At 46.0% G+C, this 22191-nt stretch overlaps 3 protein-coding genes across 3 annotated transcripts in view; 2 read left to right on the top strand and 1 right to left on the bottom strand.

Moving 5' to 3' along the window:
* The window catches only part of CCBE1 (collagen and calcium binding EGF domains 1), a gene marked incomplete at both ends in the record, with an annotated part of 99359 nt that extends 98975 nt beyond the window's left edge, over positions 1–384 (top strand). The window contains one exon of the mRNA XM_082497285.1: positions 151–384. Coding sequence (XP_082353411.1) covers positions 151–384 — 234 coding nt within the window. The remainder of the gene's footprint in view (positions 1–150) is intronic.
* Positions 385–5163: 4779 nt separating this feature from the next.
* Positions 5164–6190, top strand: MRPL17 (mitochondrial ribosomal protein L17). The gene is made up of 3 exons (XM_082498107.1): positions 5164–5375; positions 5472–5540; positions 5638–6190. The coding sequence occupies exons 1-3, from the start codon at positions 5202–5204 to the stop codon at positions 5911–5913; spliced, it is 519 nt and encodes a 172-aa protein (XP_082354233.1). The 5' UTR covers positions 5164–5201; the 3' UTR covers positions 5914–6190.
* A 1975-nt stretch (positions 6191–8165) lies between these two features.
* On the bottom strand, positions 8166–20866 carry ARHGEF39 (Rho guanine nucleotide exchange factor 39; the record flags this gene model as incomplete). The annotated part of the gene is made up of 9 exons (XM_082497597.1): positions 20857–20866; positions 17792–17976; positions 17242–17336; positions 16706–16826; positions 15550–15668; positions 13912–13982; positions 12964–13092; positions 9188–9417; positions 8166–8258 (listed from the first exon to the last, which is right to left on the bottom strand). Exons 2-9 carry the CDS (start codon positions 17936–17938, stop codon positions 8166–8168), a joined length of 1005 nt encoding a protein of 334 aa, XP_082353723.1. The 5' UTR covers positions 17939–17976; positions 20857–20866.
* Between the last annotated feature and the right edge of the window lie 1325 nt (positions 20867–22191).

Consider the following 22191-nt stretch of genomic DNA (forward strand, 5'->3'; position numbering starts at 1 on the left):
CAGGTTGATTCAAATAAAGACCATTAATTTCTGGCAGTCGAAATGAAGCAGTAATTTACTCTTACCCCTGCAAGAGTAATTATACCAACCTGTTTCAAAACTGTAGGAGCAAAGTGGAATATAACTAATGACCATGCCTTGTGACTGCAGGGCCCACCAGGTTCATTTGATTTCCTATTGCTGATGATGGCAGACATCAGAAACGACATCGCTGAGCTGCAAGAGAGAGTGTTTGGACACAGGACTCATTCATCAACAGAGGAGTTTCCATTACCTCAGGAATTTACAAACTATCACGACACGGTAGATTTTGGATCTGGAGAAGACTACAAACCACGGGGAGCGCCCAGAGACTCCAGGATACAGAAGGCAGCCCATCCTTAGCTAGGCCTACTGAAAAATAGAGCCCCTTTAGAGTTCTTCAATATGCACTGACAATGTAAAATATATATATATATATATATATATATTATTTCCCAGTTTTCTCTCTGCTTTTCCCCATCCATGCTGCCCATACTGTAGCTTTACTGGTTCATGGTAGCCTCCTTGCAGTAATTCCATACCATCAAGCCTGCACTGTGCATCGTACCTAAACTATAAAGAAAAACTTTTTAGTATGTAATACAATTAAGGCACGCTCTAGCTAATGGCACAGACCACAGCGTTTCATCTGCCTACCTTGCATTCTGTGTCCACAGGACCCAGTGACCAAATTTTGCCAGGGGTAGAGGGGGAGCTGAACATCGTCCCTGAATGACATCAATAATGAAAACCTTGGTCCACAGTTACTTTATACATGTAAAGATATTATACCACTGAACTCAAGTTTCTGGCTACTGCCCCCTGGTTTAGGAGAGTGTGAAAGTGGATCCCTGTTTCACAGCAGAGGTCAGCTATAGGTGAAATGTATTTTTCTATTATGCCGCACCACGGCAGAAAAAGCCGAAAATAATACGGTGAAGCAGTGATACAAGGGCGCTGCTTCTAGATCTGGAATATTTGGCTTTGTGTTGCTAGAGTATCGTTCAAAGAGAGTCAAAAAGATGTGTTTGTCCTAAACTAACACTACTTTTCCCTTACGATTCTTACACTGCTCGGTGTGAAGGCAGTTCTCTTCCTCAACGGATCCATTCTGGATGCATTACACAAAGATGAGGAAGAGAACAGGGGATGTATAAAGCAGGAAATCCAAGCATAAGTGAATCAAGTAGGCTCATTGGGAAGTATAAAATCAATCCCAGCCTTGCAGAAGGAGCCAGATTCTGACCTCCTGTAAGTGCACATCTTCCTTGGCGAAATGCTGAAGTCCAAGTGAAATCAAGACCAGAGAGAGGCCTCATATTTGCAAAGAGATTCCATTTGTTTTGTTCCTCTGCTGCATGAGAGCAACCTAAATGGCATTCATGGAACTGGAACAGAGCTGCAGTGTGTTTGGCTGGGTGTACGAGGAATATAAGTAGGTGCAGGAGTGCACAACAAAACATTTTCGACTGGTACGAGGATGGCTAACATGAGGTGCTGCACATGGCATCCTGTATTTGTGAAGGGGATAAAAGGGAATGCCCTTTTTTTACACTGGAAAATTGGATGCACAAGTTAGACCATACCTCATGGATGATGTATGTTACCGTTTCTTTGGGATTACCACAGCTGCTGAGGACTCTGCCATGCTTAGAAGATGAAGGAGTATATTAAGCACAAAGCTTCAATGTTGTATCTGCATAGCTGCTACTTCTACAGTATGTTTAGTGCTGGGTCATGTCCATGTTACAAATACGAAGAAAAACTTCTTCTTTTGCCATGTTTTTCAGGGCTTGCATGTTCTCATAGAATAAATACAGGTGAAAATGTAAGCAGGCCCTTTTCAGATAACCCATAAGGGTTTGGATTCCCTTCCATATTCTCTGGGCCAAAAGATAGTTGGTGTAATCCCTACACCACCGGAACAGGTCATGTTGTATAAACAGCTGGCTGCCTAGGCCTTTCATATCCTTTGTGTATTAGCTTAAGAGGATGTCCTGTAATTGTTTCCCAACTCCTCACTATCACTATGCCACAAGCAAGGGCATTAGCTTTAAGAACATTAACGTTCTGTACTCCACCGTATATGTATATCGATATTTACAAACAAATGAACAAGTTACTGGGATAGCTTAGAAGAAATGCCAAGTGCTTTCACCCTGTGGTCTTTGGGCTTCTCCTCTGGGAGGAGCTCTGCCGGCAGCTGCAGATCCAAGTAGTCTTGTGAACTAGGTAACAGGAAAATCAGTGAGATTTGGGGAAGGAACCTGTGGCCAAAAGAGATATAGTCTTATATGCAGCAGGCTGAAAGAAACCTCTAAGACAGCATGAACTGAGGCATTTAGGTCTTATTTGCTTAATTTCAAGCAGGCAACTAGGTATAAACAACATCATTCAAGAATATGCAATCTTAAGTAAATTTGTTAAATTTCAAATGTTATATTTGTAACGCTTGCAAATTATGCAACTCTTGCATATGTTTACCACCACACCCCATCACCTGCTGGATCGGGTTGATTCCCACTACAGAATTAGCAGCTGCAGTTTTTTGGACCATCAGATACTGAATAATGAGTTAGATGAGTGACTTCCTACCTAACGACTAAATTCTATTGCCCCCTGCCCACAAGAAGATGCATTCTAAAAAACGCACTTATTTTAGTTCTAAGCTCTTCTTTTTCCAGTGTAGACAAATACCAAACGAGAAGTTCCTACAGTTTGACCATCAAATTCAGGGGCAGGTGACAATTTACCCTGCTGTGCATTAGTATCCCGGGAAGGGAAATTCTGAGACTGGACCAGAAAAATAGATAGAATACACGTCTCACTATAAGCTGTCCTACAGACTCATGGACATAAAATACGGCACGTTTGTGTGCCTTACTGAATGGAAACCTCAGTAACTTCCCTTTCTGAAGTTTGCATCATTGTTTTTCACAGCCTAGAGCTGCATTTCCAACAGATGTGCTTACTCCATAAAAAAGGTGAAGGAAAGTGCTCCCTGGGTTTGTCCTCGTGCTTCACCCACCTCTTTCCAGGCTCCCTGCCCCAAAGCTGTTGGCCGAGTCCCAGCAGCAAGGAGGGGATGTGATGGTAAAGATAAGCCCGCCCAACATGATGCAGGAATTCCTGCAGCAGGGAGAGCCCGAGCACAGCTGGTTGGGAAGGTTCAGCCTTCTGTCTGCGTCCAGCTAACTTCTTTGCATAGACCTTTCTCATTTTATTCCTGATTAATTGTATGATAACTTTCATAGCACATTGTATCGGAAACATTTCATTGATTTCTGGATAAACACATACACTCAGATAGAAAAGTGACATTTTCTTCAGCATACCCAAACTTTTATAAGGCCAGACCAGAGGAATCATTTCAGGCTTGGTTACCGGGGAGCCAGGGAAGTCATTACCTTATAAATTATTTATTACTCTGTGGCCCCAAAAGTAACAACACCCTACCCCCCTCAAGAATCCAAAATAAGAATGTAGAAACATCTACGGTCGTGCCTCGTTTCATTACTAGGCTTATGCACACGACAACTTTGTTTCATATAAATATTATGTATAATTTTATTAGAAAGAAATATTATTTTGATGTTAAGACATCAAGTTATAAGCAGAGGGATAATACAGAGTTTGCTATTTTATTAATATTAGAAATATATTTAATGGAAACATTTGCAAGAGTGTGTAGTGATGGGAAAATGCTGGTTGTTAATGGATTTAACAAAATCGTAAAGCTTGGAAAATGTTTTCTTTCAACACTGTGCCAAGTACATAAAGGATTAGTCTTTCTTGCAAACCTAGAGTACTGACACAGATTAATTCCTATATAGTCAGGCTAAATCAGGAAAAGGAGAGGAAAATTGATTGTAAATGGAATTAAGTTAACACCTGGAGTTATTGTTGGGCTCACAGCTTAAGTAGCCTTCTTCCTAGAAGTATTTCACAGTTAATACACTAAGACCCAGAGAAGCAACAAAAAATGGGGATGGGGTCCAAGAATTTGTTAATTTCACATTAAAATCCGTATGTTTGTTCCTATTACACATTCCAGTAACTATACTGTTCACTTTATTTATATAAGTATATGAAATACTAAAATATGTATAAAATGATGGTGATTTTATGACGTATGCATAATAACAAAGATATTTTTTCTTACACTGTTGGTAGATGCTTTTATTACACATCCTTTCTCCGAAATACAGAAGCGTTGCCTGCAAGGGACAAGTAGCAGGACACCTCCTTATGCTGCTTTGTAGCATTTTTCTTGCAGCAGAATTATACGCACTGCCAGGAGGACTATGGGGGCATGACCTCTTGCAGAGTAGGGCAGGTTTCTGTCTTTGTGGAAATACGGCTCGCACCCAACTCCACAACTAGGATGGCGACTCCAGCGCCCTGTGGGGCTGGACCCAGCACCCTTACCCCATGCTGCTGGCATACACAGCGTCTGTGCAGCCTGGGGATGAAATTCGGGGGCCCAAGGCTCCTCTGCCATCCCACCACCAGTACTGGGGGGAAAGGGAGAATTAAGTAAAGGCTCTGGCAGGCCTGGCCTGCCCATTGCGCCTGGCTGAGCGTCTCCCCGCGGCCACTGTCCCACCACCCTGCCCCTGCTGCGGGGCGAGGGGCAGCAGGGAGGCCAGCCATGCTCCTTCCTCCCCTCAGAGCCCACCCTGCCTGCCCGCCTGCACGGCCTCGCTCGGGTGGGAGGGGGGAGCGGGGAGGGGAAGGCCGCGGAGACAGCACCGGGGCCGTTACGCCGGGGCAGGGCCTCAGCTCGGCGGCAAGATGGCGGCCGGCCTCGCCGGCGCACGGAACTACAGCTCCCGGCATGCCGCGCGGGGCGCGCCGGCTTTCTTGCGCCTGCGTACTGCGCACCTCGCGGCCGTGCGGCAAACAGGCCTCCCGCGGGAGGCCGAGGACGCGCCGGGCCGTTTCTACCGGGCTGCACCTGGCTTCCGTGCCCCGCTCAGGCCCTCCGGTACGCGGCTGCGAGCTCCGCTTCCCGCCGAGCCCGGCGGCGGCCCTCTGACCCGCTCGGCGCAGCTGTTCCGTGCAAGGAGCGACCTACAACTCCCGGCGTGCATCGCGGCGCGCGGAGGCTGTCGGGAGTCTCCTCCCATGGTGCACCGCGGCGGCGGCGGCGGCGGTGGCCGGGGCGGGAGAGCGGCGGGATGCGGCTGTCGGTGGCGGCGGCCATCTCGCACGGGCGCGTGCATCGGCGGTTGGGGCTGGGCCCGCGCTCGCGCCTCGACCTGCTGCGCAACCTGGTGACGGCGCTGGTGCGGCATGAGCGCATCGAGGCGCCTTGGGCGCGGGCCGACGAGATGCGGGGCTACGCCGAGAAGGTGAGCGGCCGGGGCCTGACCCCGGGGCGCCGGGGGCGGCGGAGGGTGGCGGGCGGCCGAGGGACCCTGACGGCTCTGCCTCCTTCCTCCCCGCAGCTCATCGAGTACGCCAAGCTGGGGGATACCAACGAGCGCGCTATGCGCATGGCGAATTTCTGGCTGACGGTAGGTACCCTTCCCCATTCCACACAGATCCCTCGTTGTCCCGTCGTCCCCCCCTTCCCGCAGCCCCGGTGCTGGAGCTGAGCGTGTCGCCCCGCAGGAGAAGGACCTCATCCACAAGCTGTTCAAGGTGCTGGCACCCCGGTTCCAGCCTCACCCCGGCAGCTACACCCGCCTGTTGCAGATCCCCAACCGGGACAGCCGCCTTGACCGTGCCAAGATGGCGGTCATCGAGCTCAAGGGGAACCCCTTCCCACCGCTCATCCGCCCGCGCCGCGACTCCGAGAAGACATTGCTCAACCAGCTCCTGAAGGGCTACCGTGAGGACATGCAGCAGGCGGCAGCCCCGCAGGCCCCCGAGGGCACCCCTGTCTAGGCGTCCTCCTCTGCCCCGAGGGAGGGCAGGGACGGGGCTCGGGCTGAGCTGCCCCTGCAGCAGCCAGCTTGTTGCTGTCCTGGAGCACTGGAGGGGAAGGTGTCCCAGAAGGCCTGAAGGTTGATTGCTGACCTTGAGTTGCCGTGACAGGGGGAGAAGCTGAAGGTTTACTTGCTTCTTCCTTGGTTTGAATAGAGACTCAGCAAGAGAAGGAAATCAAGCTGGGAGCCCTCATGGTTGATAGTCTCTGTGTAAATAAACTCTGTTCAGAAAGTGAGTTTGCTTCTATTTGGATTATGTTCTTATGCACATGAATTTGTAACTTATTCCAGCAAAGACTGGGTTTCTTACAGCTTCTGGCCCAACAGCCCTACTCTCCGGGCAGCATCTCCACTTCAGTGTGACAGAGCTACAGTGTATTCTGGGAGCCAGTGAGCAGCCTTTCAGGGCAGGAAATTCAGTGAAATTCAAGTTAGTTTTGCTGTTTTAGAAGCACTGAATGCAGATAGGATGGTGGCACTGAGATAAGTCTTAAAAGAGGCAGCACCAAAGGAACTTGTTTTCTAATACAGAAGCAATGTGGGCAGGAATAACGGTCATCTCTCCCAAGACCTTGGTAGACATCTCAGCCTCAGGTGCAGGTTTGTAATAAATCTCTGTATTACCCTATTAGAACAATAAGGGAGAGTAGCAGAACTTTTTCAGAGAATGATATAACTAGTGGGAGATAAGAAACTTAAATTCTTAGCTTTGTCTTTGATGTCAAGTACAGCCAGTACTCGGAAGTCCAAGCTGTGGCTACTAGCTGAAAAAAGGCAAAAAAGCCCAGATATGTTGATTGGGTTCCTTTCTCCCTCCCAAGTTTCACAAACAGCCAAATGAGTAATCTTACGTAGTGAGTTATTGTATGGGAAGACCAAAACCAACAAAAATATAAGTTATGTTAAAGAACTTAAAATTTGGTATTCTCTCTTCAGGACATTGAGTTTACACAGTACCACTTCTGTTATAATGACTTCTAGTGAGAAAGACGTGTGGTACTGTTTAAAGAAGAAGAAAGAACAGTCAAACTTCTAAAAAAGTCAGTGTTCCAGAGACACCTCTAATCTTTATATTTCTTATGACCTTGAAATTGCTCTCCTTGCAGTTGATGACCTAACATCTTGTTCAAACATGTTTTCCCCTTCAATAGAAGAGATGAACCAAACTGCTATTTCTGCAGGGACACTGCTCAAGTTTTTCACGGTAGCATTTCAAAGCAATAAGGCTACTGGTGTGCCTTGAAGGCAAAGGCGAACGCTGTTTCACCTGTGTAATGTCTTAGGATTCAGATTAAAAATACCAGTCCTGTTTGATAAGCGTAAGTTGATGTTACCTACCATTTTTTTTTCGGATAGTTCAGCAGATTAACTTTTCTGTGGGATTGATGAGAAACTGAGAGGTAGGACTGTAAGTACTGAATTATTTTCCCTTGATCTGCCCACGTGTCACTTTCTTAGAGGAGGAGGGACAATAGCTGTCAAACTATTTTGGTAGGAAACTGAAGGATATGAATGATAAAAATATGCCAAGGGAGGAAGATGACTGTGGCCCTGTAGCACTAGCTGAAAATAGTGTTATGCCCATGTTACTGTTAACCAAAACATCCGTTCTGATCAAAGGAGCCAGAAGCAAAAGCAGGTAGACTGATTTAGAAAGACAGTTGGATAAAAACATTTAATGAGGGAAAGCAAGTCAGGCTCTTTTCTGCTTGTCTTTAAATTAATAACCTGAGGTAAAAAAAAAAAAAAAAGTGTAGAAAAGCTAGAAGCTCCTAAGCCATGTTGGGGAAAAGTCTTGATACGGGCTCTTGATATACAAATCCTTAGTGTGCATACCTAATTTTTGCAATATCTGTATTAAGATTAGGACAGCTGAAACGCATTTATAATCTCACAGGCACACTGCGTAGTCCCTCTAAATGCAACTCTCCTAAGATTGTGTAGGCTTCTACCAAGAGGGGCGGTTGTCCTGCCAGTCTGTCTTGTACTCAGGTGGGTCAGGCTTTCAGATGACTGTAGAAGAAAACAAAGGGGAAGTTTACTGTTAAAACATGAAATCTGTTCTTACTTTTTGTTTTATCCTGGCTGCCAAAGTCAGCTCTTCTCTATCACCATGTAACCATGTAACATATGCCAATATACAAGTCCATATGATCATTTTAATGTTCTGCCCCCTTCCCTCAGCCCCTTCCACCTCTGGAAAATAGATGCCTACCTGACTGCAGCTGTGAGACTCCGATACCAGTCATTAATATCTTGTTGGTCGCTGGACATCAATAATAGCGTCTTGTGTGGAAAGGAAAGCTGAAAGGCAAACAGAATCTGGTGCCACTCTGTGTCATTTCTTGCCAAGGCAGCAACTTTGATAAAAGATGAGCGATCACCATTGAACTCAGCTCAGCCCTGTATGCTGATTTCCATCTTTTTTTTTACCCAGGTAGAAAAATTTAGCATCAGTACTGGGAGAAGCCAGAAGCTGGACAGTACAGAGCAAGTGCCAGTCTTGTTCGTTCCTTCCAGCTACAGATGACAGTTCACTTTAACTTAATAGGGTGTTTGGAATTGGGCAATTACAGTCCTCGGCAGCTTTTCACCGTTTTCTCCTATATTCCAAGCTGCCACTAGGGGTCCTTCCACCACCACCATCTGCAGATCACAGCTTGCCCAGAATCTTCCTTGCACATAGCTCACAAAGAATGAGCTAAAACAGCCCCCAGGTGCTGCAGCCTGGGAAGTCCTGAACTTGAACCCCTACCTAAGGCATCAGTCCCAGTCAAAGACCCTGAAGGCCTCAGGGAGTTAGATGCACAAGCAATATCTTTTGTAATAATACCCACATCTTTTCACGCTCTCTGTTTTTCAGGGTTTTCTATAAGCTCAGTCCACAGTCAGTGTAATACTACATATTCATTGTCACGACTGTGGAGCTGTCCCCACAACATGTGGCTCTGGTGAGGGCATGTCAGAGTCTTATCAGACCCTCCTCACCTGAGCTAAGTGAAACAACCAGCAACCCGTACCCCAGAGTGCTCAGGAGGGCCTACGCCACGAAGGGAAAAGGACCTACACCGCTCAAGAAGAGAAGGGCTGCCCTAATTCAGGCTCGTTCATTGCATCTACCATTGTCACCACTCTCATCGTCTTAGTCCTGCTGCTGCTGAGACGGCGAGAGACCTGCTTCGCAAGTCTGACTCCGCTGATGCTTCTGCAGGGCAGAAGGAGGAAAGACTTACACTGAGGAGCCCTCCTTGGCTCTGCGTGTGGCCAAACACTTTATCCACAACGCACTGGTGAAGCAGGTAGACAGCCTGGCATGCCAGTTTGTTCGAGTTCAATGGGTGCAGTGGGTGGCAGGGCTTTGTTGCAATAAGGATATCAGAAAAAAGGAAGAACATTCTGCGCTTCAGCTCTTCTCCCTTTGAAGGCACCACCAAAAGCCAGCCTTCCCGGATATACCAGCGCCCTAGGCATGCAAGGGAAATGAAGACAGTTGTCAGATCATCATTGGGGGAAAAAAAAGAATGTAACAAGACAAACAGGAACACAGTGAGCTACCCTTGTAGGTTACCAGGTTCTACATCAATCACAGCCACTAGAAGGCAGTATCACCTGCACAGATAGCACCCATGCAGAAGCAGTAACTGGCCCAAAACTTTTAGTATATGACAAGCAGACTGAAGTTGTTATAAATCTACTATGTTAATTAAGAGGATATTATGATATGTAATTCTGTTTAAAGAGACCAGAACAAAAACATGGTTTGAAAATGGTATGCATACCTTTAAATTAGCATAAGCCTTCAGAAAACACACCATGAACTATCTTAAATTGTGTTGCCCAATTGTTTGTTATTAGAAGTGAAAGATAAGTTAGCCGAAGCTTTGAACATTTATTATTTTTCCCTTGTTTGTTTGCTTGTGCGTGCCAATTAAAAAAAAAAAAAAACGTTTTGCAGGTCATCTAACTGTATATGGACCTCCAGTAATTAACAGATTACAGAATGCAGATTACTGTTCTAATGAGAAGACAACAAAGGTGATACAAAACAATATATTAAAAGGAAGCTCTAAAACAGGTAACCTTATCAACCTTCTCTTACAGAATAGAGTCCAGTGTCATCTACCCATGAAATTAATTGCAATAAAACAAAAGGCAGACAAATCAGCAGGAAAAAAACAAACCAATCTGATAAACCTAGTTGTAGGCAGCAATAAAAAAAATGGCATCTACACAAAATGGAATAATTAAAGCAATGCCTCTAACTAGAAGGATGATTGTACAAGATAGCCATCAACTCATGGGAATTATGAAGACACCTGCCAATAAGATTATTGATAAGAATGTAAAGCCATAACAAGGTATTGCCATCTGGCCTGGTCTGGAAAACACCTGCCAGAGAATTTCAGCCACTGTTTTTTGTGCCTTAGCTTTTGGCTGAACTAGTAAGTACCTTTCAGAAAACAACACAATTTTTATGGATTTTGTCTTACTTAGTATGCTACAGTCACAAAACATAGAGGCAAGTGAATTCCTGCTTAGCTTACTCCACAGGAACCACTCCTCTTATCTGAATAAGAAACTGAGAAAAAGAAGGGTGACATGCAGGAATCAGTCCACGATTAAAAAAAAAAACAAATGGAAGGAAGGTGACAGCAGCATGGGGTTGGACTTGGAACTGTTTTCTTCAGGCTAAGCTGTGATCAGACTCCCTGGCATACAGTTTGAGCTGGACTGTGCTGGCAGTCTTGGGATCCGTGTTCAGGATTCCCAGGGGCACACAATTTAGGAAATTCTTGTGAAAGGAGGGCAAGGAAATATCCCTAGGGAAGCTCGGGATGACAGAACAGTTAAAGAGGCAGTTCTGGCCAAGATGGTATTCGCCCTAAATATGTAAGGCAGCAAGGAAAGATGTGTCTCTTGTCATTGGGACCAGTACATCTCAGAGACACTGCCAAACATGAGACACCCAACTCCAAAGCTGCCCCTTCTCTCTGAATCTATAGCATTATGTGTTCTCACCTCTTCCCTCCTAGTAATAGGATGCAATCTTAAAAGTTTTGCAAAAGCTAGCTTGTTTCTGGAAAGGTGGCCCAAAACTGTCAAGACCCAGCTGCCTTGTACTTTTCTACTTCTCACATCCAATAGTACCTATTTTATGCCAGCTACAGGAAAACACGACCATCACAATTCTCTAGATAATGGAAAGGTGTCTACAGACCCTCAATACTTGTCTTACTACATATTTCAGAATATTCGGAGACAAAAAAAGCAGTGGACCCAACACTTTCAAACAATGGCCATGTCTGGTCTAGCTATACTGTTTGGGGGTGTTGGTTTTTTTTTGTCATGGGATTACCTTATTAGTTCTGTCATTCAGGATAATTGATTTATCTCTTTACTTATGCACTACCCTAATGTAGTCAGGCACCCCTACACATGCTCATGCTCACTATAAGCAGAGCACACCTGTGTTAGCTCCCTTTCAGCTAGCACCACCAAAAGGATCCTAAGAAGAATGGAAGAGATACTTGTAAATTAATCTGCCCATTGACTGAGCATCTTCAAGAATAGCAACCTCTGATAATTAACCTCTTTTTCTACCTGTGCTGGTTTGGCTGGGAGAGAGTTAATTTTTTTCTTAGTAGCTGGTATGGGGCTAGTTTGGATTTGTGCTGAAAACAGCACGGACAATACAGGGATGTTTTAGTTATTGCTGTGTAAGCAGTGTAAGCATTACTTAGCATCAAGATCTTTTCTGCTTCTCACACCGCCCCACCAGCGAGCAGGCTGGGGATGCACAAGAAGCTGGGAGGAGACAGAGCCGAGACAGCTGACCCCAACTGGCCAAATGGATATTCCATACCATATGATGTCATGCTCAGCAATAAAAGCTGGGGGAAGAAGAAGGAAAGGGGGGACGTTCGGAACGATGGCGTTTGTCTTCCTGAGTAACCATTATGCATGATGGAGCCCTGCTTTCCTGTGCTTGGCTCTAAACACCTGCCTGCTGATGGGAAGTAGTGAATGAATTCCTTGCTTTGCTTTGCTTGCATGCATGGCTTTTGTTTTACCTGCTAAACTGTTTTTATCTAAACCCATAAGTTTTCTTACTTTTACTCTTCCAATTCTCCCCCCCATCCCACTGGGGGATGTTTTTTTCCACATATATGAATTACCACCACATTCACAAGTACCTGGAGGTATGCCTTAGAGACCTTTAGACACAGTGACTTTAACACTCCTCTCCAGCTGCAGCACTGTTTCTAGATGACCTCTGCAATAGCAGTGTCTAGTGAGGGCACAGGTGAAGCCCCAAGTGACCATTTCATAATTGCCCAGACTGGACACATTTGTCACAATATTCCATATGTAGCTTGGAGTGTGTTTCGGGCATGGAGAGCACTCGGTCACACAAGAGGTCATAAAGAAACCTGTTATCCAATTAGATGATCCTACATGCCAGTGACTGTGACTTTTTTTATATATCTCAGCTATCAACACAAATACTCTGATTTCTGGCACAGTTTAACCATGCAGATAAAGGAAGATTCTTCATGTTAAGGGTGTGAGTACAATTCCATGAAGCTTGTAGCTTAAGGTGAAAAACACCACAGTCCTTGATACTCAGAAATCTGTGGCTTCTGCAATGGAGTAGGGACAACACCACTACTTAGACTCTTCTAAAACTATTTAATGTCTGTCTTTCATTCTCACCCAGGACCTACTTACACTCCTGACCTCCTTAGGTTCTTGTTAGTAACTTTCTAACTACATGTCATCAGCTTCTCCCATCTGAATGTCAGGCTATTAAGCTGCTGCTTATCCTTACTCAAAAATTCTTAATTAAAAAAAAATGTGGCTTGAATTACTAGTTATATTCCTTTACCACCATAGAATTTGCGCACAAGGGGAAAACTGGTTAATATGAGTTGAGTCAGAGATGAAGGTAAGCACATCTCCAGTTATCTCAGCTTGGCAGAAGAAAAACAGGGCTGTCAATAAGACCCACCTGGAGTCAAAACCTGGGTTTTGTGTCCTTTGAGCAGTTTCTGAACCCGAAGTAGCTGCAATGAGTTCTCTCTCTTATGAATGATGTCTTGGACCCACTGAGCTACCTCAGAAACAGATTTCACAGCCTCTGAAATTACAGCAGCATATTCTGAGGTTATCACAAATGAGTACATATTAGGCCTTGTCTATTTTGCTGTGAAAAGATAAGATTATAAGATAAGAAATTAAGAACAAATGTTTTAAACCAAATATCAACAACAGATTTGTTCAGTAATTTCAGCAGGAGATTGGACTACATGACCTCCAGAGGCCTCTCTCCAGCCAACACTTCTGCGGTTCTAGAAAACATTTATTTGCCAATGGAACGTTAGACAGAGGAATAATTCCCTGGATTTGGAAGCAAAAACAGGAAAAATGCCCCACAAGTGGTGTTAACAGCTAGTAAATATGGCATGAAGGACATGATTTACCCCAGAAAACTAAGGAACATGACCAACAGAGTCATCGAATGGTTGTGGGTTGGAAGGAACCTTTAAAGATCACCTAGCCCAACTCCCCTGCCACAGAGACAAACATTTTTCACTAGATCGCGTTGCTCAAAGCCCTGTCCAAGCTGACCTTGAACACTTCCAGTGTTGGGGTATTGACAACTCCCCCAGGCAGCCTGTTCCAGTGTCTCACCACCCTCATAGTAAAAAATAGAGCTGCCATTTCTCTGACCTAACCCCCAAGCCACTTTCCCAGTTGGTTACTCTACATTTTTATTCCCAATGTGTTCTCAGGGACATCTTGATCAAGATGGAGAAGGGAAACAGTAATCCACTAGAACCCCAGAGAAAGGAAGATTTTTCTTCCTCTGGAACTAGACAGAAGATGAGAATCCAAATGTTATTAGCAAGGAGGCTAACACTGATGAGAGTGCCAGTATCTACAGATGGAATCATACTTGCAAGTCTCTGGTGCTCAGCACTGTCTGGGCTGGTGTTCTCCAGCAGGTCTCTGAAGAAATGCTTGTACCTAAGATAGAGAGAGCAGCTCTATTTCACAAAAAGATACCAGGAACAGCAGCATCTCCTATTAGAGACAGTAATGAACAACACTCCACCAGGAGATGGAGTACACACCTCTAAACCTAACCAAGCAGCATTTGGTCACAATTCTTTGATCACATTCATTTTATCTTCACATTTATCAACTAAATTAACCCAAGTATTTTATACATTTGCAAGCCTTTGGCATTTCCTGGCGATCTGATAAAAGCAAACTCACACATCACTTAAGTTCATGAGACTTAGCATTCACATAAAAATACCTTCAATAACAGACAAATTTCTCTTTGAATTATTTAAATTTTTTTATGTCTGAATGGTAGCATTCATACCATATGTTTCCTGCCCGCACAAGAAAATAAAGACATTTCTATAAGAACTACGAGCCGCCTTTTTCTTTTTTCCTCTCCAGCCTTTACCAGAAAGGATCAGATCTCCACAAATGCTTGTTCCTAATAAAGTCTAACTATTTTCAATCTGAAATGGCAGAATAAATGTCACATTGAATAGCTTCACCAACTGGCAGAAGTCATATGACCTGCAGTATATGTAACAGAGTTTCGAAGAACTTTGAACATGAAAGAGCTGATTAATGAAAAAGTTAGACCTTCTGTTAAAAAGCCAACATTTTTCCAAACTGTTGGACAGCAACAAATATACTGCTATTTTAGAAATTTAAAAGAACAATCCAAAGAATTACAATAAAAAGAAAGCTTATAAACATAAGAGAAGCTGATTAAAAAGGTTACATAAGGCTACCTGAAAAATTGTGGTATGCTCACTCCTAGTTATTTCCAAAGAAATTAGGCTCTCGATCTCTCACATTTGCTTTAGCGTGGATAAGGTCGTGGTTGAAGAGCAGCTACTTGTTCTATAGCAGCAGCATCTGTGTTCCCAACAAACTACCTGTGCTCTGTATTACCCATATACCCTCCCCAACAAAGGGCAGCCCTTGAGGACATGGAGGACTCGCCTGCTGCTGTCAGCCTGCCTCTTCAAAGGGGAGATGATGCCTCAAGGGGTGAATGCAGCAATCCAGACAGGATCTGTCCAGGGCTCGGACAACTGCAGTAGGCACCAAATCCGAGGAAAGCATGTGGTCCTGATAACCAGAGAGGGGAGAAAAGTTCCCTCACTTTCATTAATCTCATCTCTCCCCAAAAGCAACCATCTACAAGAGATGCTCCAGGTCAGCAACCCACACAAAAGTGGAGTGAGACCATCTCTGGCTTTTGTTCAGGGCCTAACTTCAGTAGCTTCCCAAGATGACAGAAAGCCTCCACTGCAGTTCTACCCAAGAGCTAGATGAAGGGCTTAGGAGCAGAGGCCAAACAGCTATCTGTCTGCATCAGCTCCCATCCACATACACTGATTCTATTTTATAGGTACATCTTCAAGTCTGTTTTATTGCTGTCTATATGCTCCAATTTTGAGACACGTTAAGCAACTTTACCTCCCATAGCAACCAAGACACTGTTATGTTCCTTTTTCCCCTCTCATACTAACACCTTGAAGACTCAGAATTGCATACTTACTGGTGCAACCTCTGCAGGGGCAAAGGAAGAAGATCCTCTAGCTTTCTCCCTTGAAACTGAGGTCGAGTCTCCTGGAGCTTCTTAAACCGCCGGAATGACTTATTTTTCCTCAATTGCTCCTGTGTGCAGCAGAAAAGACATAGCTTTGAGACTACAGAAAGAAATATGTGCTCTAGACTGCACCAGAGCTTGGAACAATTGAAACTCTTAAACGTAGAATTTAGGATTGCAGTCCTAAAGCATCAACAACTTCTTTTGTAGCCATAGGCAAGCAATTCTCTTTCTTCTGACCACGATTTCCCAGCGTGTAATGGAAGCGATATCCCCTCTTCGTACATGCACAGCAGTATAAAGCTAGTATATTCAGCAAATGGAAATAAAGAAAAGAAGGAAGGTTGACTCAGACAGGAAAACCTGTGGCTTTTTGGTATTCATTTCAAGACAAAGCGGTGCAACCCCATGTTCCCACCACCTCAAGGCAAGTATCCAAAATGGCTTTTTCTCTTTGGAAATCAAGTGTGAATATATGCCTGTAAAAAGAACAGAAGGACTTCCCAGTACATCCTGCAGCTGCGAACAAGCATAGACAAAAACTGGAAGTGAGATGGTTTAAATTCCATATACAGCTGTCAAGACTTTGGAATAAAAATATATCCTTCTGAAATTTCTTGGAAGACAGGTTGTATTTGCAGACGTAAGTGGGAAAGAAAAATTTTTCTTCTACCATAGAAAAAAAATTGGGAAGGAAAAGGAAATCCCACTGTTAGGATACAGTTAGTGGTAGTGGGAAAGACTAGGAGACCTGATAATACTCCAGAAAGAGATCACTGTCCCCTAGTGCTCCCACCACAAACTCTCCAGGCTTGCCAGCCAAGGAGGAGTGGGAGTAAATACAGAACTCTGTTTGAGAAAGCTGTGCTCAGCATATGCACATACATACACAAACACCTGAAACAAGCTTAAAAAATCTCAAGGTCTAAATAAATAGAGAAGTTCTCACCATTCTATTATGGAAGAAAGACCAAGAAAATATCAGAAGCCCAGAAAAAGGAAGAAAACCGATCACTCGAGAAACAAGAAAAAGGGAAGCATGTAGCTGTTTCACAGAATGGAGAAAGAGGGAAGAAAGAATATGAAGAATAAAGGAGATATTTACCTTCAAGGTTCTATTTGCCTGCTCCAAATTCTCAGCGTAGTGGCCATAAAGCTCCAGATTCTGACAGAAATTTTCCAATCCTGGTCCCAGATTCCCTCTCTCCAGGTGAAGCGACAGAACACTGTGCACAATCAAAGATATCTCGTGAGGGGTACATTACTGATGGCATTTTCACAGCTCCCTCTGGTTCAATCCTATGCTGACCTTCCTTCATCAGTCGCTGCCTCACATCCAGTTTCTGTGCCAAACATGTGCTTGGTGGTCACAAAGTAAGCCACACAAAACATCCCTTAAAAATACCACAGAGAAGATTTACTGGGTCTAAACCACTATCCAGAGAGCAACTAGCCATCCAGATATGTGGATACAGATCAGCAGTTTCCTGGGTACACCTGCAAGTGCCACCAAAGCTAGCAGTGCTACAAGTGAATGCCTGTTTTACAAGGTGTTAGCTTTATTTCCTGAAATCTTACTTTCTCACCAATATAGCGTCCTCCGCATATAATTACAGGGATCGCATCAATCTGTTCACTTACTGGCTGGCCGAATATATGGATTCCAGGGGTCCAAATATGGTTTCCAACACAGCAGTTTTCAGTGTCCCTTTGGCTTTTAAAATTGTCACAAAGAACTAAGTAGGAAAAAAGAGAGAATTTCAAACAGGTAAAATTCAAAGGTCATTCAAAAGTTATTCTTGACACACAGCAGAAGCAAGAAGTTGCAGCCTACACACTCTTGACGTCAAAAGGATATCAAATATTGTGAATGTCTTGTTGTGAATATTTATTATCAGATGTAAGCCATTTGGCAACTTTGACCATAACTGTAAATGTGTGGAACAGCACTACAACATTGGTGGAGCCTATTTCATTATTCCTAGATGCATCTGTTTTTCACCACCTTGTTAATAATTTATCTTTGCCTTCTCAGTAAAAGAAAAACAACAAAAAAACCTTTCAGCCCCAGCAGTTGTCCCATGCACTAGAGATGTAGCAAAGTCTTTCTGTTGTCCCTTCCTCACGACAACACAAACAAGTACGTGCTGCCTGAAGGTACCCACATATTAGAAGGAGCCGAAATACTCACTGTGACCACCAAATCCAGCTGTTCAAGGTATTTGTGTTCTGTTTCCAGCAGCTCCTTGGCTGTCCGGCTGCGCTTTCTCTCCCAGCGAGCCCTCTGCTCTTCAACAGTGTTTGATCCGGCCATAAACAGCAGGGACAAGTCACTCATGGCAGTCTCTGAGCTGACATACAGAAATGTAACTGATCCTGGAGAGCCAAGAGAGATGGACACACAACAGTTGCACAACCTAAGCCACAGGGTAGGATTCTGAGCTACAAACTCTACATTCTACTATGAAAGAAGGAAAGTCAGTTGCCAGCAACCATTATTAAGTTTCCTTCTGCTTTCTTACCCGCGTGTAAGCCCTGCATCAACCAGAAGAACAGTGTTAGAAAGACTAGACTGTGAAAGCAAGAGCAGTACATTACGATACATCTGTAAGCAAATCTCAAGTATACAATTCCATCCACAAATTGCTTCTTCCTGTTCTTTGCCGCATTCTTCAGGCAAAATTTCCAATAAACCCAAGGAAGTTAAGGGACGGAAGAGGTACTGCAGGTAGGAGTGGAAAACAGCCATAAAACTTTTGCTGGGGGAAGAAGAGAGAAGAGACAGAGAAAGGGAGCACTCTTGCTTGTTTTCCCATGGAAGTTCCCAAGATGCAAGTGGTTTGCATTGTCATTTTCCAACAGTCATTTGTGGTTTCAGAGATGAGAGAGACTGAGCAACTGCTGTAAATCACATTATTCACTTATTAACCGGCTTTGCTGCTGCTATTCTGCAAAAGCATCATGGTTTTGGTACAGAGAAAAGCACTCCCTCTTTTATCACCCTCTCTCAGAGAAAGAGGCATGTGTTAGCAGAGCACCAGTTCAATATTGCTTTGCTTTTTGATCAAAAGGCAGTGCAGGCTGTTTGCACACTTGCCACAGCACAAAGTCTTCAGTTTCTCTGGAAGCTGAGATACCTCCACATACATTCTGGCTCCCACATGGATGAACTACATTGATACAGAAAGATGTGTTGTCATAGAGAAGGGAATTTGTTAAATACAGTCTTCCAGAGACATTTTAGATATCTAAATCAATGTCTGAAACCAAAGCTTCACATCAAATGAGTACCAAGGCTCATTTCATGAGTCAGCAAAAGTCTAGATAGCTGAGGGACATGTGCAGTATTTTATAGTAGCGGGAGCTTCTCCAGAGGTTTATCCTCATATTCGCTCACGACACAACCACAAGCCTAGCCGAGGCCATGTCTTGGTCAAACAGGGCAGACCTGGCACCCCTGCGGAGGGAGAGGCAGCACTGCAGGGAATACCATCCAAGAGCTTAGCATTAGGTTGTGGTTACAAAGTACTCACCAATAATAGACTAAAATGCTACCATCTGAAGAGCACCTTTAGCCAGGGAAGGTTGAAGTCATGATTTTCATTTTGTAGCCCAAATTATTTTAACAAATAATAACTTAAAAAAAAAAAAAGACAGACAAAACCAGTTACACCGCTTTTGACCACTCCCACTCACATAAAGTGGTGCAAACACTCCCATTATTCTAAAATATATTACATTCTGTCTCAGGTCTGTAGGGCGAGAGTTGTCCGGAGCTCATGGGTAGACTAGAAAATACTTCACCTACACGTGACAGAAGCACCCCAGCTTGATTCTCTCTTCTCAGAATCTGTATAGAAACCACTGAATACCTTCTGTACAGTTAACTACCTTATGATGCCCCGTTAGCAATATTCCCTGCAATGATTCTAAATTTTGTTTGGAATATCCTGCAAAACCTTCCCTTTATTATCACAGCATAGCTACTCTGGATGTCTCAAGAGTGTTAACCACCTCATGGTAACATTCAATCATAATATTTCTGCTTAGTTTAATATGCTTTTGCTTGTTTTTTCTTTTCTGGGATAGTTTAATTAAAGCAAGCTTTGTCTTAGTAAAATGATCTTCATCCAAGTATTCACCAAATTTTAAATTACCTTAAAAACATGCATTAAAGTAGGTACAAGTGTGTGCAAAGGGAGCCACACCAGGGGCTGTGCAGCTCCACCTCCCACTTCTGAGTATGGGGAGACTTTCCCTCTGCAGAATAAGCTTCCCAAAGCCTTTCAGTTTATCAGACTTGTCATATAGAGAAACTGGGGAAAGTCTGGCTACACCTGCATTTATTGAGTGCAGGTTCACAGGAGGATAACGGGATGAACGCCATCAGCCAGGCATGAGGAGACTTTCATCTCTCTTATAAGGAAGGGCTGAGAGACCTGGGTCTGTTCAGCCTGGAGAAGGCTAAGAGGGGATCTTATCAATGCTTACAAATATCTAAAGGGCGGGTGTCAAGAGGACGGGGCCAGACTCTTTTCAGTGGTGGCCAGTGACAGGACAAGGGGCAACGGGCACAAACCGGAAAAGGGTAGATTTTTTACTCTGAGGGTGGTGAGGCACTGGCACAGGTTGCCCAGAGAAGCTGTGGAGGCCCCATCCCTGGGGATGTTCAAGGCCAGCCTGGATGGGGCTTTGAGCAACCTGGTCTGGTGGGAGGTGTCCCTGCCCATGGCAGGGGGGGTGGAACTAGATGGTCTCTAAGGTTCCTTCCAGCCTAAACCATTGTATGATTCTATGAAATTGGAACATGGGAAATTCCATCTGAACATGAGGAAAAACTTTACTTTGAAGGTGACAGAGCACCGGCACAGGCTGCCCAGAGAGGTTGTGGAGTCTCCTTCTCTGGAGATATTCAAAGCCCGCCTGGACACATTCCTGTCCAACCTGCTCTGGGTGACCCTGCCCTGGCAGGGGGGCCGGACTAGACGATCTCCAGAGGTTCCTTCCAGCCCCCCGCCATTCTCTTATTGACCGCTGTGACAAAGGCCGCAAGGGCCGGCTCAGCCTCGGAGGCCTCAGGGCGGCTCTTTCTGCGTCCCCCCTCCCCCCCCTCCCCCTCCTGCTGCCCGCTTTACACCGCCCCACCACCGCAGTGGGACGGGCCCACCCGCCCCACTGCGGGCCCTGCTCCCCCCCACTCCGGGCCCTGCTACCCCCCTCAGCCCGGGCCTTCCCCCAGGCCCCGCCGCCCGTTACCTGCCGCTCCCCGCCGCCGCCCCGCGTTCAAACGGCGGCCCCGCCCCGGCGGGCGGTCCCTGGGCGGAGCGGGAGCGGAGCTGGGCCGGGCCCGGGCGGGCGGCTGGCCGGCCGGCCGGCCAGGCGGGCGGTGGCGCTGGCGCTGGCAGCGGTCAGGCATGGTGTCGCCGGAGGAGCGTCGCCCGCCGCCTGGGGACCTGGCGTCGCTGTCGGAGCTGGACGAGGCGTCGCTGCTGGGCGGGCTGCGGGAGCGGTTCCTGCGGCAGCAGGTCTACGTGAGTGCCGGGGGCCGGGGCGGGGGGCGGCGGCGGCGGGCGGGCGCTCGGCTGACGGGCTCTCCCCTCTCCCCCAGACCGATGTCGGGGACATCCTCATCGCCATGAACCCCTTCCAGCCCCTACCGCTGTACGGGAGAGAGGTGAGTCCTCCCCGCGGGCCCCCGCCGGCCGGGCCCCGCTGTCCCCCCAGCCCCTTCACCACCTCTCCACCACCGCTGTCTCCCCCCCGCACCTCCCCGCAGGTCTCCGAGCAGTACCGGCACCACCAGACGGGCACGCTGCCGCCACACATCTTCGCCGTCGCCAGCCGGGCCTACCACGCCATGCTGGGCCACCAGGGCGGCGAGCCACACAGCCAGTGTATCGTCATCAGGTGAGGTCTCGGTGGGCAACCAGGGTCGGGCTGGGGGCTCGCCACAGCCAGGCAGAGGTGGGGGGCCCAGGTGGTGGCCAGCCAGCCCTCCCTGGGCTCTCCCCGCTGAAATTTTGGGCGAAGCTCATCTCCCACGCTGTTGGCGAGTCCAAAGCCGGCTGCACGTGCCGCTTCCCAAGCTGCCCGCTTTCCAGACAGGAGAGCGGGCAGGAGGTGCGAGACAAACAAAGCTGGCTTTTGTGGAGCAGCTCGGCTGCCGGTGCCGGTAACGCAGCTAAATGTGTCGGGTTTGCTTCTGAAGGGATGTGGCATTGGAAAGATTTAACCGGCTCTGGGGAAGGCCATAGGGTGCTCTTCTTGGGCGAAATAACTCCCACTCCAACTGCTGTAGTAAAGGTTATACATCGTGCAAGGGACCTGTTTTCCCAAAGTGGAGCTTCTCACATATAACAAACATCAGCAGAAAGATAAACAGAAGCTTTTTCGCCCTAAGACCTTTGGGAATCTGGTCAGGGAAAATCTTATTGTCGTGGGCGGTTCTGTGCACTAGGAGGGGAAAAAATGGGCTCTTGTAACCAAAAAGCGTGCCAGTGTCATAAGTACTTCATGATGTCACTATTGTTCTGCTGAAACTGTGCAGAGCAGCAGATAGCATCAACTAGCAGAGAAAGCCTCAAAACACTA

The sequence above is a fragment of the Vanellus vanellus genome, assembly GCF_965231255.1.
Source record: "Vanellus vanellus genome assembly, chromosome: Z".
NCBI classification, from domain to species: domain Eukaryota; kingdom Metazoa; phylum Chordata; class Aves; order Charadriiformes; family Charadriidae; genus Vanellus; species Vanellus vanellus.